This window comes from Coptis chinensis, chromosome 3 (assembly GCF_015680905.1).
Source record: "Coptis chinensis isolate HL-2020 chromosome 3, ASM1568090v1, whole genome shotgun sequence".
Lineage (NCBI taxonomy): Eukaryota > Viridiplantae > Streptophyta > Magnoliopsida > Ranunculales > Ranunculaceae > Coptis > Coptis chinensis.
Window position 1 is genome coordinate 60,378,325 of NC_141458.1, and position 15,863 is coordinate 60,394,187.

General features: G+C 39.7%; 1 protein-coding gene and 1 long non-coding RNA gene across 2 annotated transcripts; both read left to right on the forward strand.

Annotated features, from left to right (window-relative positions):
* The first annotated feature begins 24 nt into the window (after window positions 1-24).
* Window positions 25-7,692, forward strand: LOC147510260 (uncharacterized). Its single transcript, XR_015216754.1, has 3 exons — window positions 25-228; window positions 7,132-7,320; window positions 7,459-7,692. It is a non-coding gene; the product is annotated as an uncharacterized LOC147510260 (long non-coding RNA).
* A 1,333-nt stretch (window positions 7,693-9,025) lies between these two features.
* Window positions 9,026-11,094, forward strand: LOC147510261 (peroxidase 25-like). The gene is made up of 4 exons (XM_086602274.1): window positions 9,026-9,290; window positions 9,607-9,786; window positions 10,021-10,183; window positions 10,518-11,094. The coding sequence occupies exons 1-4, from the start codon at window positions 9,084-9,086 to the stop codon at window positions 10,937-10,939; spliced, it is 972 nt and encodes a 323-aa protein (XP_086458400.1). The 5' UTR covers window positions 9,026-9,083; the 3' UTR covers window positions 10,940-11,094.
* Window positions 11,095-15,863: the final 4,769 nt, after the last annotated feature.

Consider the following 15,863-nt stretch of genomic DNA (forward strand, 5'->3'; position numbering starts at 1 on the left):
TTTTTGATTATGGGCCACCATTTGCAACATTCCTATTTGAACGCGACTCACCCTATGTTATTGCTACATCAAAGGAGATGGGTACAAAACTTAGTTACGCGTTGACTGCATGCAGTTTCAAGTTAAAAGACCAACTGATGGGAAAAGTGGTGTACTTCTGAACCCTGTTTGCAAGAGCCATCCAGCTTTTACCATTGAAGGAAGTTGCATTTATCAAATTGCCAAAGTGTAAGCATCTATCACTTTCTTCCATTTCATTCTTCTCTCATAGGCACACATAACACAATCAATCGTTTATCAGAATTGGTTGACAATCCAGTATGATGTTCAACTGTATACAGTATTTGGGGGATAAAGCTTACAGTATTTATCTGAAAAGGGACGATGCACATTTCGTTTTTTTAATTTCGAGCTTATTAAAGTTTCGCTCATTTAAGCTGCTCAGACACAAACGAAAGAAAGCCAAAGGTTATCCAAAAAAAAAGAAACGAAAGTAAGCCAACAGCACAAACCTCACCATCCCTCAAAGTTTTCGCTACTCTACTCAGATCGATACATTGTTTTTCATATATTGTTTCAAAGCTATACCTTGAAAAAAATATTAACAGATTGAGGATCAAAAGAATTTGAAATATAATTATTTCGGCATTTTAGAGGTACGATTACAATCTCTATTTGAGTATCTATCTATTGAATATAATTTTTAATGATTTTGGGTCCGATTTGATATTGGAAATTTGGATTGGATTGTAATTTAGCTTGTTTTTAGTTGTTTAATGTTTGATTGGTTAGATTAAAATGAGCTGGTTGCTATTTCGTTGTTAAATTTGGGTGTTTTAATGTGAGTTATTTGAAAATGGTTGAAATTTTACATCTTTAGGTGTTTTGTTTGAATTATTGTTGTATTATTTGGTTGTTTTGTTTGGACATTTGCATTGGTATTAAGAAGAATGTTCTACCATATCTGAGATTTGTTAACTTGAGATTGTTTTTCTTAGTGTTAGTTTATACATTGTACTGCTTGCATATTGTGATTTGTTAAGTGATTGTTTTGAATCGTGGTGTGCTGATTTTAATTGCGATTTTAATTGGATCTTTGCATTGGTGAAGAATGCCTTCCGTTTGGTATTCGCGGGTTTGACCCCAAAAAACTTTGGTTTTAGGTGTTTTTGATAAAAAATCAGGTCACTCTCGCCTACCGCCACTTCACTCCTCTAAGAGTTCAATACCCATCTTCTTGCTTGAGGTATCTACTCACAGTTCAACTCCATGTGCTTCAAACTCTACCAACCATTTATCATATTTTAATTGATTCTAATTGATAGGGTATTCTAATTGATTCTCCGTATAGATTTGTAGTGTATGTGAATTCACGTTACTAAATTCTAATGAACCCAATTCACTATTTCATCTTTTTCTCCATTCCGGTTTAAATATGATGCATGAATTCTAATTGATTCTCTATATAGATTTGTAGTGTATGTGAATTCACGTTACTAAATTCTAATGAACCCAATTCACTATTTCATCTTTTTCTCCATTCCGGTTAAATATGATGCATGATTTTAAATTTGATAAGATTCTTCAATTCTGTAAGTTTGCTATTTATTTCGAGTTTTTATGTCTTCCTTAACTTCTTCATATCATTCTATTTACGTCGAATTTAATCTTTCGAATAATTTGCATTTAATTATATAATTGTATCTCAATGCTTTTTAATTAGATAACTATATTTGATTAGAGCTCCGTTTTGATTATTTAACTTTGCATGTTTTCAAATTTTTGCGAATTGATGCTTCCTAGGCAATCATGGTTAAAGAGCGCATGGAAGAGAGAGGAAGGGAATCGTTAGTTCACCCAGTCAATTACATAGCACGTCATCCTATTGAACCTCCCAATCTGGTATATGTGCCTCCACATCGAAGAAATGTTGTGCCTCCTAATCGAAGATCCACTGCGACTCCCAATATTTTATTTGTTGTGCCTCCTAATCGAATATCTAATGCGGCTCCGAATAGGTTATCTATTGTTGTGCCTCCTAATCGAAGATCTAATGCGGCTTCTAATAGGTTATCTATTGTACATCCTAATAAAAAATCTCCCGCGGCTCTTAATAGGTTATCTGTCGTGCCTCCTAATCGAAGATCTCCCGCGGCTCTTAATAGATTTTCTGTTGTGCCTCCTAATCGACGATCTCCCACAGCTCCTAATGTCTTATCTGTTATTTCTCATCATCGAAGATCTATTATGCATCCCAATCTCTTATCTATTGTGCCTCCCAGTCAAAGCTCTATTGCACCTCCTAATTGTAGATCTATTACACAATGTCTTCGAAGAGAAAAAGATATCGATCAAAGGACTATAGCACAACAAAATCAGAGACGAAGGGAAAAAGACGTCATATCTGATTACATATCAGATTCCTTTAAGAAGACGAAGTCAACGTACAAAGTTGGGTCATCTTCATCTATCACGGAAGATGTTACAATGCAAAGTTGTGAGTATAATACTATGTAAGTCAAAATTCTCACTCTTATGTTAGGTTTCAACATAACGTAAAGCATGATATATCATAGGTCTATTTTTGCAGTGATCATGATATGACTGGATTTGATGAAAGTGAAGAAGAAATTCTTAATCCTCATAGAGGCCATGTGCTTCCTATTCCAAATCACCTCCACTTTCTGGGAAAGATGGATGTTCCCTGTCCATTTTGTTCGGCCCTTCATTGGAAAGATGAACAGTTATCAAAATCAAGGCGCAACCGACCTTTATTTGAAACTTGCTATTTACAAGGAAAAGTTAAGCTACCGCTTCTTTCTCCACTGCCTCCGACTCTTAAATCTTTATTCGAGGATCTAATAAATGTGCAAGATTATTCCGTGAGCAAATTCGGCAATACAATGTGTGTAATGCCTTTACCAGTCTTGGTTGCAAATTTAACGATCGTGTGTTACATGGACGTGGTCCAACCTCATTCACTGTTCATGGGGAGTTGCGGCACCAAATCGGTTCATTGTTGCCTGATCCGGGGATGGAACCTAAGTTTTCGCAGCTTTATATTTATGATCCCCTAGTTGCTTTGGATCACCGCCACAATCGCAACCCGAATTTGTCAAGGGAAGTGTTGAAAACTGTACAAGAAACTCTTCTGTAGACCCACAAGTTTTGTAATATCTATAAGCAAGCATTTGAGGTTTTAACTGAAAATTCTTCTGAGAATAACAATGTTCCGGTCCATCTACACTGTGATCTGCGTTCAGATAGACAAAGGTACAATCTTCCGACGACTTATGAGATCACAGTGATATTGCCTGGAGATGGGAGTAAGGTTGATGCCATGCGTGATATTGTACTTCGCTTGAGAGGAGGGCATGAGTTGGAACGGATAAGCGAATGTCATCTCACTTATTTGCCTTTGCATTATGTTCTTCTGTTTACTTATGGGGATTTAGGTTGGTCACCTGATTTAAAGTTGTGGGACGTCAAGAGAAATATTCCAAGCAATGCAAGACTCACCCAATTATTGTATTACGCCTACTGTTTGTTTGAACAACCCACAGAGTACTCATCCATCTTGCTGGGGTGTAAATTGTTGCATGAAATTTTGGTTGATGCTTGGGCTGCATATGAACAGAACCGTCTACAATACATTAGACTAAATCAAGACACCATCCATTCGGATGTGTACAAGTGCTTGACAGATGTTGCACTTGAGGGATTAAGTCCTGATCAAATTAGCCAACGGTTCGTTTTGCCTTCCTCGCATGTTGGAAGTCCAAGGCACATGTACGAGATTTTTAGGATTCAATGGCTATCACCCAGCACTATAAGCACCCAGATATTTTTCTTACGGTGACTGCAAACCCTAATTGGCAGGAAATTAAAGATGTGCTCAAGGAACACCAAACTTCGACACTTCGGCTTGAAATAGTTGCACGGGTATTCGAGCTGAAATGAAAAGTAATTATGAAAGAAATCTTAAAAAATGATATCTTCGGTCGGGTGGTTGTATATGTCTATACCATTGAATTTCAGAAGCGCGGTCTTCCACACATGCATTGCCTTTTATTTCTCGCGCATGATGACAAGATCCGAAATAGTGAGCAAGTGGATAAATTTGTATGTGCTGAATTTCCAGACCCCGACACCCACCCTGCATTGTTTGAAACAGGGAAGAAGTGCATGGTTCATGGCCCCTGTGGTGATCGAGATCCGAGTGCTTCATGTATGGAAAATGGTAGATGCACCAAAGGCTATCTAAAATAGTTTGTGGAGGAAACAATTATGGATAAAAAAGGGTACTCCATTTACCGAAGGCGCGACACTGGCAAGAAATATTTTGTGAAGAGGAAGAATAAAATGGTTAAAGTTGATAATGGATATGTTGTTCCCTACAATGCATATCTGTCTGAAATGTTTGACTGCCATGTCAATGTTGAAGTTTGTGCATCGTGTCAAGCTGTTAAATATATTAACAAGTACATTTACAAAGGCTATGACAAAGCAACAGTGGTGGCGGCAGGAACAAATGATGAGATTCAGCAATATATCGATGCAAGGTACATTGGACTAACAGAGGCTACATGGCATCTATTTCAGAATCCAATGCATAAAGAGTTTCCAAGTGTCCAACGATTGGCGCTTCATTTGGAAGGTATGCATAGGGTTGTTTTCAATAGCAAAGAGCCCATGGATGCAATTCTTGCCCGAGCCAGAGACCAAACTTCAACACTAACAGCTTTCTTTAAGCGTTGTGTTGAAGATCCAGATGCACACACATATACCTATAAAGAGTTTCCACGACACTATGTTTTCCACAAAGACTCCCAAGAGTGGACTCCTAGGACTCAGGGACCTTCCATTGGTAGGATGTATTTTGTAAGCCCCAATGCCGGGGAGCGGTTTTATTTACGTTTGCTACTTACTGTTGTAAAAGGGCCTACCTCCTTTGCATATCTTTATAAAATCGGTGATACCGTGTACAACACATACAAAGAAGCATGTATTGCCCATGGGCTGTTGGAAGCTGATGATGAGTGGATATCAACTGTGGAGGTTGTTTTGTGTAATTCTTTTAGAGTGTCATCCGTTACGACCAGATCTATTTTGGAGCAAATTTGCATCGAGTATATGTGATGATCTTGGACACTGGCTTCAAACAAAGCACAACAGCCCAGATCCAACTAATGAGCAAATAACAGATTACGGCTTATATCTGGTTAAACAAGTCCTTTTAGAATCTGGGAAGACATTGAAAAATTTCCTGCCCATGCCAAAGCCAAAAGAGAATTGGAGCAAAATTGTTGGCAATAGGCTCATTTGGGAGCAATGCCAACTTCAGCATGAAGGCATAGGAGAAGAGGCTGTAGTTGATGTGAGTCGTCTTAATGATGAACAACTTCATGCTTACACTACTGTGACTGATTCAGTATTTGGTGACAAGGGCAAACTTTTCTTTTTGAATGGAGTAGCTGGTACAGGGAAAACTTTTTTGTATAATACAATTGCAAAGGCTTGCCGCAGCATGGGTCTTATTATCATCATGGTGGCATCATCGGGAATTGCATCTCTGTTATTGTCTAGTAGACGACTGCTCATTCTACATTTAAAATTCCAATTGATGTGATGGATACCACTTTTTGCGGCTTCACTAAACATTCTGACCTTGTTGACCTATTTAAAGAAACAAAACTAATTGTTTGGGACGAGGTGCCCATGCAACATAGATACTGTGTTGAGGCTGTGGATAGAACATGTACTTCAAGATATTTGTGGAAACAAGAAGATATTTGGTGGTATCACTACAGTTATTGGTGGTGATTTTCGACAAACACTGCCTATTATACCGTTAGGCCAGAGAGAGCAATTTGTTGGTGCATCACTATGGCGCTTTTTCCTTTTGAGTTATTTAGAAGTTTTGCACTTGGTACAGAACATGCGGCTTGAAATGGCAGAGTCCGAGAATGTCGAATTCGTTGATTTTTTGTTGGAGGTGTGCTACTAATGCCTTCTAATTAGAATGTTTTTTTTCTCCATTAGTTCCATATATAAGCAAACTATTTTAGAAACTAGTGAATTCATTTTTTGCTTTGATTCATTTAGATTGGTTCGAATCCCAAAGAATGCGTACAATTGCCAAATGGAATATGCAAGTGTACCAATATCCAAGAACTCATCTTCTCTGTCTATCCCTAATTGGATGTTATGGACACACCGTCTCCAAATTTCTTAACTGATCATACTATTCTTACTGCCCGTAATAATGATGTGAGTGCAATTAATGAGGTTGCACTGAATTTGTTCCCTGGTGAAGCGCTTGAGTATTTGGCTGCAGATAAAATCATCGAAGATGATATTGATAATCCAAGTGGGGCTCACTATCCCACCGAGTTTTTGAACTCCCTCGACCCTTCTAGCTTACCACCTTTCAATCTTAAGTTAAAACCTAGATGCCTTATAATGTTGCTCAGGAACATAGCACCTAAAGATGGCCTTTGCAATGGGACACGACTTATGGTGCTTCAATGTGGGAGTAAAGTCCTTCAAGCCAAAATTTTGACTGGAGAGAAAGCTGGAAATCCAGTACTCATCCCAAGAATATCTCTGCCTCCCTCAAATTCAGAGTTGCCTTTCAAACTATCAAGGCGACAATTCCCTGTTCGACTAGCTTATGCCATGACAATTAATAAGTCGCAAGGCCAGTCAGTGAAATATGTTGGTATTGATTTGAGGACACTGGTTTTCAGTCATGGGCAATTCTATATGGCCATGTCCAGATGTACTTCTTCAAAAAGAATATCGTTTTTCTTCCACCTAATGCAAGAAATTGTACCACAAATGTCATTATACCCGAAGTTCTTCTCTAAGGACATCGATACCAATGAGAAAAGGCGAAAGTGAGAAATTAAAGAATGTTACTTTTATTGGTTTAGAAATTAAAGAATATGTTGTATATATATATATATATGCTATGTAAGTTTTATGATTTTTTTTTTTTTTTTTTATGATAAGCGTGGATACTTAAAAATAAGAATAGAGATTATTTTATTTTGAGAACCATCTCTTTTGTAAACAATATGCTAAATGTATCAAGTTTAAAAAAATCATGTGTATGTGGTTTGTTTGCAGGTACCAATTTAAATTGCCATAATTTTTCAGCGACATGATTGTAGTATTTGCTCCATGGCGCATTTATCCATATGGTAGCAGAATGATATGAACAGTATGCATAGAAGGAAGAATGAGATAAATGAGGAACTCGATCAGTGGGCGTGGAGTATTTTTTTTTTTCCCTTTCGTTACTAGAATTAGCCCCAGGTGAAAAATTATGCAAAGTCTTCTTTAATGTTTAATGAGTTGTCTTTTAGTTTTAGAAGTAATTTGTGTTATTTATAAATATGAAGTTATATATTTTGGTATGGTTGATCTATGAGAATTGTATTGTTTGATTTTCAGGTTATAACAGGATTTAGGTTTTTGAAATGTTGAAAATACAAAGGAGATTCTGTTGGATTTTTTTATTTTAAAATAAAATAAAATAATGATGCTCTTAATTGAAGACTCTCTCCCTTTATTTTCATCATTCTCATTCTGATATGTATTGAATTAATGAATGTGTGAGGGTATGTGTAATGAGTTGGTTTGAGAGAAATGAAATGCATAGAATTGCAATAATTAAACTCACTTGAGTATGCGTATGAAATGATTATGAAATATAAAACTGTTGGAAATGGTTATATCATCGATCCAATGCTATCGTAGAGATGGTCTCTTGGGGTGTTGTTCAAAAGCAATGTGTCTAGAGTGCAGACTGGCACGGGCATTCACTAGTAATAAATAGCTAAAACTTATTTTTTAAGACAAAAAACTCTTTTTTCTTCTCACTCTCTCGCTTGCCCGAAGGCACCGGGTGCATTATTGAAAAATGCCACGATATGCCCAATTATTTCAAGATATTTCATGAAATTTATTGGTTTGATTAAAATAGCTTTTAGGAAAAATTTCAACCAAACAAGTGTATTCAAAAATAAACTAGAGAGTTTAATCATTTTGGACATGTTCCTACTCCCTTAGTGAAGAATTAGGCCCCCGATAATAAATATCCAAAAAGTATTATAACGGAAATACAGTTATATAAATCTTAAGAGTCAGGCTATGCAGTAACCGGTTACTGATGGGAATTACATCCCAAACTAAATTTTGAAATTGCTTTTTAATTCTTCATAGACACGTTTGGGTACATACCCTTGGAATATTTGTTCTTTGATTTTAAGTTTTCGTTTTCGTAAAAAATTTGTTGTGCCAGAATGTGGGGTTTTTGGAGGAAGAAGAATGTGGGTGGAGGACTGGAGGAGGAAGATGAAGTGATTTTCTTTTGGATTTAAGCTTCGTGGGATTTTGATATATTTATTTATGGAATTAAAAAAATGAAAATAAAAAGAGAAAAATAATAAGAAGACGGAAGTTTCTCAAAAGGAACTTAAATTTAATCTGCTATGCATAGCATATCGACCCCTTACTTTAGACTTCAAGAGCACACTAGCCAGAATTCTCTTTGTTGACACTGGCTGCAAAATCACGACAGATTGACAGCAGTGTCTAAGAAAGGCTATAGCTCAATATGGGCTAAATGATCGTTTTAGATCCAATTGTATCACGAGGAAGAGACTGGAAAGTCAAACATTTTCATTACTCGCCAGCAACATAAACTAAAATGTTAGTGTGAACAGATTATAGCACTGAAAGGAAAGGGAGGAAGAAAAGACATTTTACACGTCAAGGAATAAAGCAGAGGAATGAAAGATAAGCCATATGCACCAAGCTCTCAATACAATACCGAAAATGCAATATAAACAGTGAAACTCTGCAACAGATAAATCTAATTAAGTCAAAAAGGATAACTTCACAAAATGGCCCACACGTTGCACTTACTTTCCACTACCACAAAAGATGGAGAGGCCAAATCAGATTCTGAAAAGTGTAGTTACCGAGTCTTAGCAGTTTTAGTATAAATACTAAGCTAAGTGGATGTGTTTGAGATAGGTAACAAGATTCCAACGTAGTGTACTATACAGTGCAGAATGGCATACATATCTTTGCTTTCTCTAATAATTTTGTCGACGAGTTTCTCAGTTGAAGGCCAAGGAAGCCTGAAAGCTTCCTTTTATTCTTCCACATGCCCACGAGCTGAGGCCATTGTTAAGTCTACTGTTCAAACAAACTTTAACAAAGATCCTACCATTGCAGCTGGCTTATTGAGGTTACATTTCCATGACTGTTTCGTCCAGGTAAAATACCATCTTTAAGTTTTACCTCGACTTTCATTCTTTAATTTAATCCTGTTTTTTGTTAGTGTCCTGCACTAACAAAAAACTTGGGGTAATCCTGTTTTCATTAAACTTGGGTTAATACACCAATATTGGTGTCAAAACTCAAAAGTCATTAGCTATCTTGAGCTGTTGAGCACTGCACACTACAACGTCTACAAGTGAGGCAGAGAGCTCAATATCATTATTGTTTTACTATCTCTAAATTCCCCATGTCGTGGACTTGAGAAGTTGGTTGCATTTGTATTAACACAGATTTGTTGCATATGTTGGTCAGGGCTGTGATGGATCAGTTTTAATTGCTGGTGCTTCCGCCGAGAGAAATGCGCTGACCAATATTGGCTTAAGAGGCTTTGAAGTGATTGACGATGCAAAAACACAACTGGAAGCCTTATGCCCTGGAGTAGTCTCTTGCGCGGATATTCTAGCTTTGGCAGCTCGTGATTCTGTTGATCTGGTAAATGGACATATAATCGAGCATAGCATCCTCGTGTAATTGCAGAAATGTGCAATATATAAAGTGTGAATGCTACAGTCTAAATTGAACAATCCGTTTTTTTAACGGTTCATCCATCCAGTTTATATTCCAAGCTAGTTATCTTATTAAAACTCTTTAATGTATATATGTATTTGTTGGTTTTGTGTATAGAGTTAAGTGCTAAACTTTGCTGTTCTTATTGTAATATGCAAGAGCAATGGTCCAAGTTGGTCGGTACCGTTGGGTCGAAGAGATGGTAGAGTCTCATCCTCATCTGAAGCCTCAAACTTACCAGCCCCGGCAGATTCTGTTGCTGTTCAGAGGCAAAAGTTTGCAGCCAAAGGATTAAATGACAAAGATCTGGTGACTCTAGTTGGTACACCCTCATTCCCTCTCAAAACACTATACTAAGGACAATTTGAGCAATGAGTTATATGTTAGTCCGTCTAATTCCCGTTAGGTCATAATTATAATGACAATATTAAAAATATCTGCTACCAGAAATCCAGAACACTTGAGCAAAGAACGACCAAGTAACGACTAACTTAACCTTTTGGTGAAAAAGTCTTCAGTTATCTTTAGACATTTTTTATAAAAAAACTACAATCATCAAGTCCGTGGTTAAAAGTTAGAATTATACTAAGAACGACTGCATATGTAGAATATGCATTTTAACATGCCAATCTGAAAATATATGCGTATATTTCTAGGTGCACATACAATTGGTCAAACAGATTGCTTGTTCTTCCGGTACCGCCTATACAATTTCACAGCAACTGGGAATGCGGATCCTACTATTAATCAAGCATTTCTTGCACAACTACGAGCTCTTTGTCCTCCTAATGGTGCTGGCACCAAGCGTGTAGCATTAGACAAGGACAGCCAGACGAATTTTGATGTTAGTTACTTCAAGAACGTGAAAGGTGGAAATGGAGTTTTAGAGTCAGATCAGAGGCTTTGGGATGATACTACAACGAGTAACGTTGTTCAAAATTATGCAGGAACCATTAGAGGGTTGCTAGGTCTGAGATTTGATATTGAATTTTCAAAAGCTATGATCAAGATGAGTAGCATTGGAGTGAAGACAGAGTCACAAGGGGAGATAAGAAAGATTTGTTCCAAGATCAACTAATTGGAAAGTATAGCATTACACTGTATAGAGGAAATAAAAGGAATTCAGAGAGATGAGTTCCAAGTTGAACCGATTTACGTAATACTGTATAAGAAAGCTATGTTATCTTTGTCACCACAAAATATATGACAAATTTGAGAAGTACTTCGAAGCAAGTTTGTTTACTAGATCTTTCATTTTTATTTATAACCAAAAAATATGGCCGGGTACCCAAAAATATATAAATATAACAAACTTTTCATGTTGTTTCAAAAAAATACAACGTATTTTTGAGTCCGGACCTTCTATTCTTCTCCACCCGGACGGAAAAGATCAGGTTTTACACATCACAAGAAACTAATGACGCCGTGTCCACTCATTTAACCCCAAAATGTAGGCAACTTACGGTGTTAGATAAAACCGAAAAAAATAATACCAAAACAAATCCCTACAAATAAGGAAAGGTTCCTTGCCAAATATTCAGCCATAACAGCTCGCCCCGGATGGAGAAGATTTAGGTGAAAGCTTAGGAATGAAATCAAGTGTGTACGACTGTACGTGCTCTATTTATTTTCATATATCAAGTGTGCTCTCCACTTTTCCAGCACCGTTTTGTGCTTCTGCTCATTCTTGAATCTTGATACATTGATGAGCAGCCCATTGTTTGTACCACCAAAATAGACAAGGATTGATACCACTAAAAACTAGAATTCTGACAATTTGTCATAACTGTTTGAAGCATAGATTATTCTTACTATTAATGATTTTGAAATGCTTCGTGCTACACGAGCTTTTTCTTCACTATAATTTATAATCATATTGTAGCGACCCAAATTATGACTGTCGGGAGATCAACGACAGATGTACATGATAATAGGATAGCAAGTGGAATAGGAGGCATTCTAGTAGGGTCGCGGCTACTGGAATATAGGGGAAAGGAGTGAACACGTGGGGCATGGAGCTGACAGATGAAGGCCGCGAGTCAAAGGTGGGGTGAGCCTGGAGTCAGATAAGTATGATCCACGCGTGGTACAAGATAGAGGTTGAGACCCTCTGGTACGCAGAGAAACCCTACATGTGGCAACAGAGGGACCGAGAGATTGAAGGACAGGTGGAGGGCCAGGAGGGAGTGGGAGGGGGTATAAAGAGAACAGTGAAGAGGGGAGAGAAGGAGGAAGGAAAAGAAAAAGGAGGAGGGGCGAGGAGTGAGAGAGGAGAGGTGAAAAAGAGATTAATACATTTGGCGCCGTCTATGGCAAAAGATCAAAGCAAGTAGAGAAATGGCGACGAGGGTGAAAAGAGGTGTGGGCAGACCATGAATGGTGGTGGTCACCGACGAGGAAGTGGAGTCAGTAAGGAGTGAAGGGAGAGAGCGAGGCGGGGAAGAGATGGTAGTGTCGGATTCGGAGGAAACAAGGCTGTTACATGAGAAAATAGCAAGATTGAGGGAAGAAAATGAAGGGCTATGGAGGAATCTGAGAGGGAGGCGTCGGAGTCAAAGAAAGAGAAGGAGGAGAGGCCGAACGTGGTGGATCAGGTGGTGGCGGGACTCACAAAGGAGCAAGTTAGAGAAATGATCGCCAGTGATCTGAAAGCGAACTGGGAACAGGCCAAAGGCGTGGGTGGAGTGGCAAGCCAGGTGGTGGCGGAATTAAACCGCAATCCATTGGCGGACGCGGTTTGGAAGTCCGAGGTTCCAAAGAGGTTCAACCAACCCAAGTTCGAGAGGTATGATGGGAATGGAGACCCAGCGGACCACATCCATCATTTTCGGCAGCAGATGCCAATGGCAGGAACCTCGGTATGATGGGTTGCGGTGCATGATGTTCCCCGCGAGCTTAAAAGGGGGGGAGGCCGGACTAGTATTATCGGTTGATGTCTAAGAGTATAAACAACTTTCAGGAGTTAGAGTAGGCTTTCATGATGTTCCCCGCGAGCTTAAAAGGGAGAGCGTCAGACTAGTATTATCGGTTGCCGTCTAAGAGTATAAACAACTTTCAGGAGTTAGAGCAGGCTTTCATAGACTACTTCATACATCAAAAGAAGTGGGTAGTAGACATCGCAGCTTTGTTCAATGTAAGATAGAGATCCGCGGAGTCTGTGAGGGATTTCTTGTGCAGATTCAAGGCAGAGACCTTGAAGGTGGAGAACTTGGATGAAAGAACTGCAGTGATAGCATTTAAGCGAGGTTTACATCCGGGAACGAGGGTACATGAGTCGGTAGCCAAGAATGAGATCGCGACATTACAGGATCTATATCCGATGGTGGAGAAATATATCAGGTATGAAGATACTATGCAGAAAGAGATGAAAAGGTTGGGGAAGGCAGTATTGTCGTTAGATAGAGGTGAGGACCGTCGGCGATATGAGTCGTTAGACAAGGGAGGTAGTGGGTATCGGGGGTACTCGTTGCGACCCAAAAGGGGCAGAGAAGAGGCCAAGAGGGAAAACCGAGAGAGAAAACCATATCGTGAAGTGGAACAAGTGCTGCTGAATAAGCCGTTGAGCGAGATATTGTCGTTAATTTAGAATTTGCAGGGGTATGAGGGGTCGTGAACCAAACCAGCGGAAATGCAAGGCAAGCCTTATTGCACCTACCATCAGATACATAACCATGAGACGGATGACTGTTACGTGCTAAGGTGGTTAATTCAGAGAATGATAGGGAATGGGTTGTTGAAGGAATTTACAATGGAGGAGGAGAAAGCAGAGCAAGCACCAAATTAGGGGAGGATATTAGGAACCATCAACTTGATTTTCAGTGGAGAGATTTTGAGTCACAACGCCCACCAAGATAAGATAAGACGAACTGCGAGCATACAACAGGTCCACGAGGTGTCAGGTCATTCGAGGCCAACTCCATGGTCTGCGAGTGGAAGGGGTAGCATAGTGTTCACCGATGCAGACCTCCAGGCAGTTGACTCCCCGCATGAAGATGCGTTGGTAATCACGGTGGCGATGGGTAATTACATGGTGAAAAGGGTACTAATTGATTGCGCCAGCACTGTGGATTTGTTGTTTAGAGGGACAATGGAGGAAATGAAGATAGAAAGGAAGCAGCTGTGACCCTCGCAGACAAACTTGTATGAGTTCAATGGAAGCATGATTGAGCCTCTGGGGGAGCTCCTGCTCCCAGTGACCACAAGACCGGTTACAATGTTCTCTCGGTTCAAGGTGGTGGATGTCGATTCGCATTACAACGCCATTTTAGGAAGGCGGTGGATTCATGAGATGAAAGCGGTCCCCTCCACCTACTACCAAGTGATCCGATTTCTTACCCCAACTGGGATATATGAGGTCCGCGGTGATCAGGTGACGGCTAAGAATAGTCATCAGAATACAGTGAAGAGATTAGTTCGCGGATCAGAGGGAGAGATTTCACACCCTAGGAAGAGGCAAGCATAGCAATTATAGTGTGCCTCCGTGGAGGGGGAGGCTGAGCCGGCGGTGGGGCCGAAGACCCTTGATGAGATAGAAATAGTGAATTTAGGGGAAAAAGAGGAGGAAAAGTTCACGTCAGTGGGTTCCAGTTTGTCTGAGGAGTGGAGGAGTAAATTAGTACAGTTTTTGTTTGAAAATAAGGATATATTTGCGTGGGCGATCGAGGATGTCACAGGATTAGATCCGGGATTCGCATGTCATCAGTTACACATGAGAGAAGATGCTAAGCCTGTGAGACAAAAGATGCGAGGCATTAGGCCCAAATATGCCGAGGGAATTCGCGAGGAGGTCGCAAGATTGAAGGGAGCTGGGATAATACGAGAAGTGGTGTTCACCGACTAGCTATCTAATGTGGTCGCGGTACCAAAAAAGAATGGCAAGGTTCGTATGTGTGTCGATTTTACAAATGTTAACTCGGAGTGCCCTAAAGACAACTATCCCATGCCGAGAGTGGATGAATTGGTAGATAGAACCGCGGGGTTCAAGATATTCTCTTTCATGGATGCATCTATGGGATACAACCAAGTCGCGATGTATGGACCAGTTCAGGAAAAGACGACCTTTGTGGTAGAAGGCAATACATAATATTATACGAGGATGTCATTTGGGTTGAAGAACGCTGGGGCTACTTTTCAAAGGTTAGGAGAGAAAATGTTTGAAAGCAAGATTCGAAAGGGGATTGAGATATACATAAATGACATGGTGGAGAAGAGTATGTCAGAGGAGGAGCACTTAGAGGGTCTGAAGGAGACGTTCTGTATACTGCGGACGCATAATTTGAAGCTCAATCCAGATAAGTGTATGTTTGGCGTGACCACGGGGAAGTTCCTGGATTACATTATTACCACCGGGGAATAGAGGCTAACCCTGAGCAGATAAGATCCTTGGTGGAAATGTCGTCGCCGCAGGACATCAAAGAGGTGCAACACCTCGCGGGAAGGGTCGCAATATTAAACAGATTCATTTCAAAGTCGTCGGACAAGTGTAGGCCGTTGTACCGGTTGTTAAGGAACACACCACATTTGGTATGGACCACAGAGTGCAAGAAGGCATTTCAAGAATTGAAGAGTTATCTGGGCAAGGCTCCTTTTTTGTCGTGGCCTGAACAGGGATAGAAACTATACTTGTATCTGGGGTCACGGAATATGCAGTTAGCTCAGTGCTGGTTCAAATCGTCGATAAGATAGAGAAGTCGGTTTACTTCCAAAGTAAAACCTTGTTGGATTCCGAGACCCAGTATAGTAGAGTGCAAAAGTATGCTTTGGCATTGGTTTTCTCTGCCTTGAAGTTGAAACCTTATTTCGAAGCACACTCGGTAGTAGTAGTAACAAATTTGCCCTTAAAACAAGCATTAAAAGCGGAAAAGTCTGGGAGAATGCTAAAGTGGGCAGTAATGCTGAGTTCTTACGAGATACAATATCAAATTAGGACTGCAGAGAAGGCGTAGGCTGTGGCAGAATTTCTAGTGGAGTTCCCAGCAGAGGATCCCACCTAGGGGGAAGAG

Bases quoted from the DNA above. Each gene is read 5' to 3' on its own strand.
- LOC147510261 (XM_086602274.1), top strand. From the start codon at position 9,084: ATGGCATACATATCTTTGCTTTCTCTAATAATTTTGTCGACGAGTTTC. The intron at 9,787-10,020 runs GTAAATGGACAT...GTAATATGCAAG, and splicing joins CTCGTGATTCTGTTGATCTG to AGCAATGGTCCAAGTTGGTC. The intron at 10,184-10,517 runs GTACACCCTCAT...GTATATTTCTAG, and splicing joins AGATCTGGTGACTCTAGTTG to GTGCACATACAATTGGTCAA.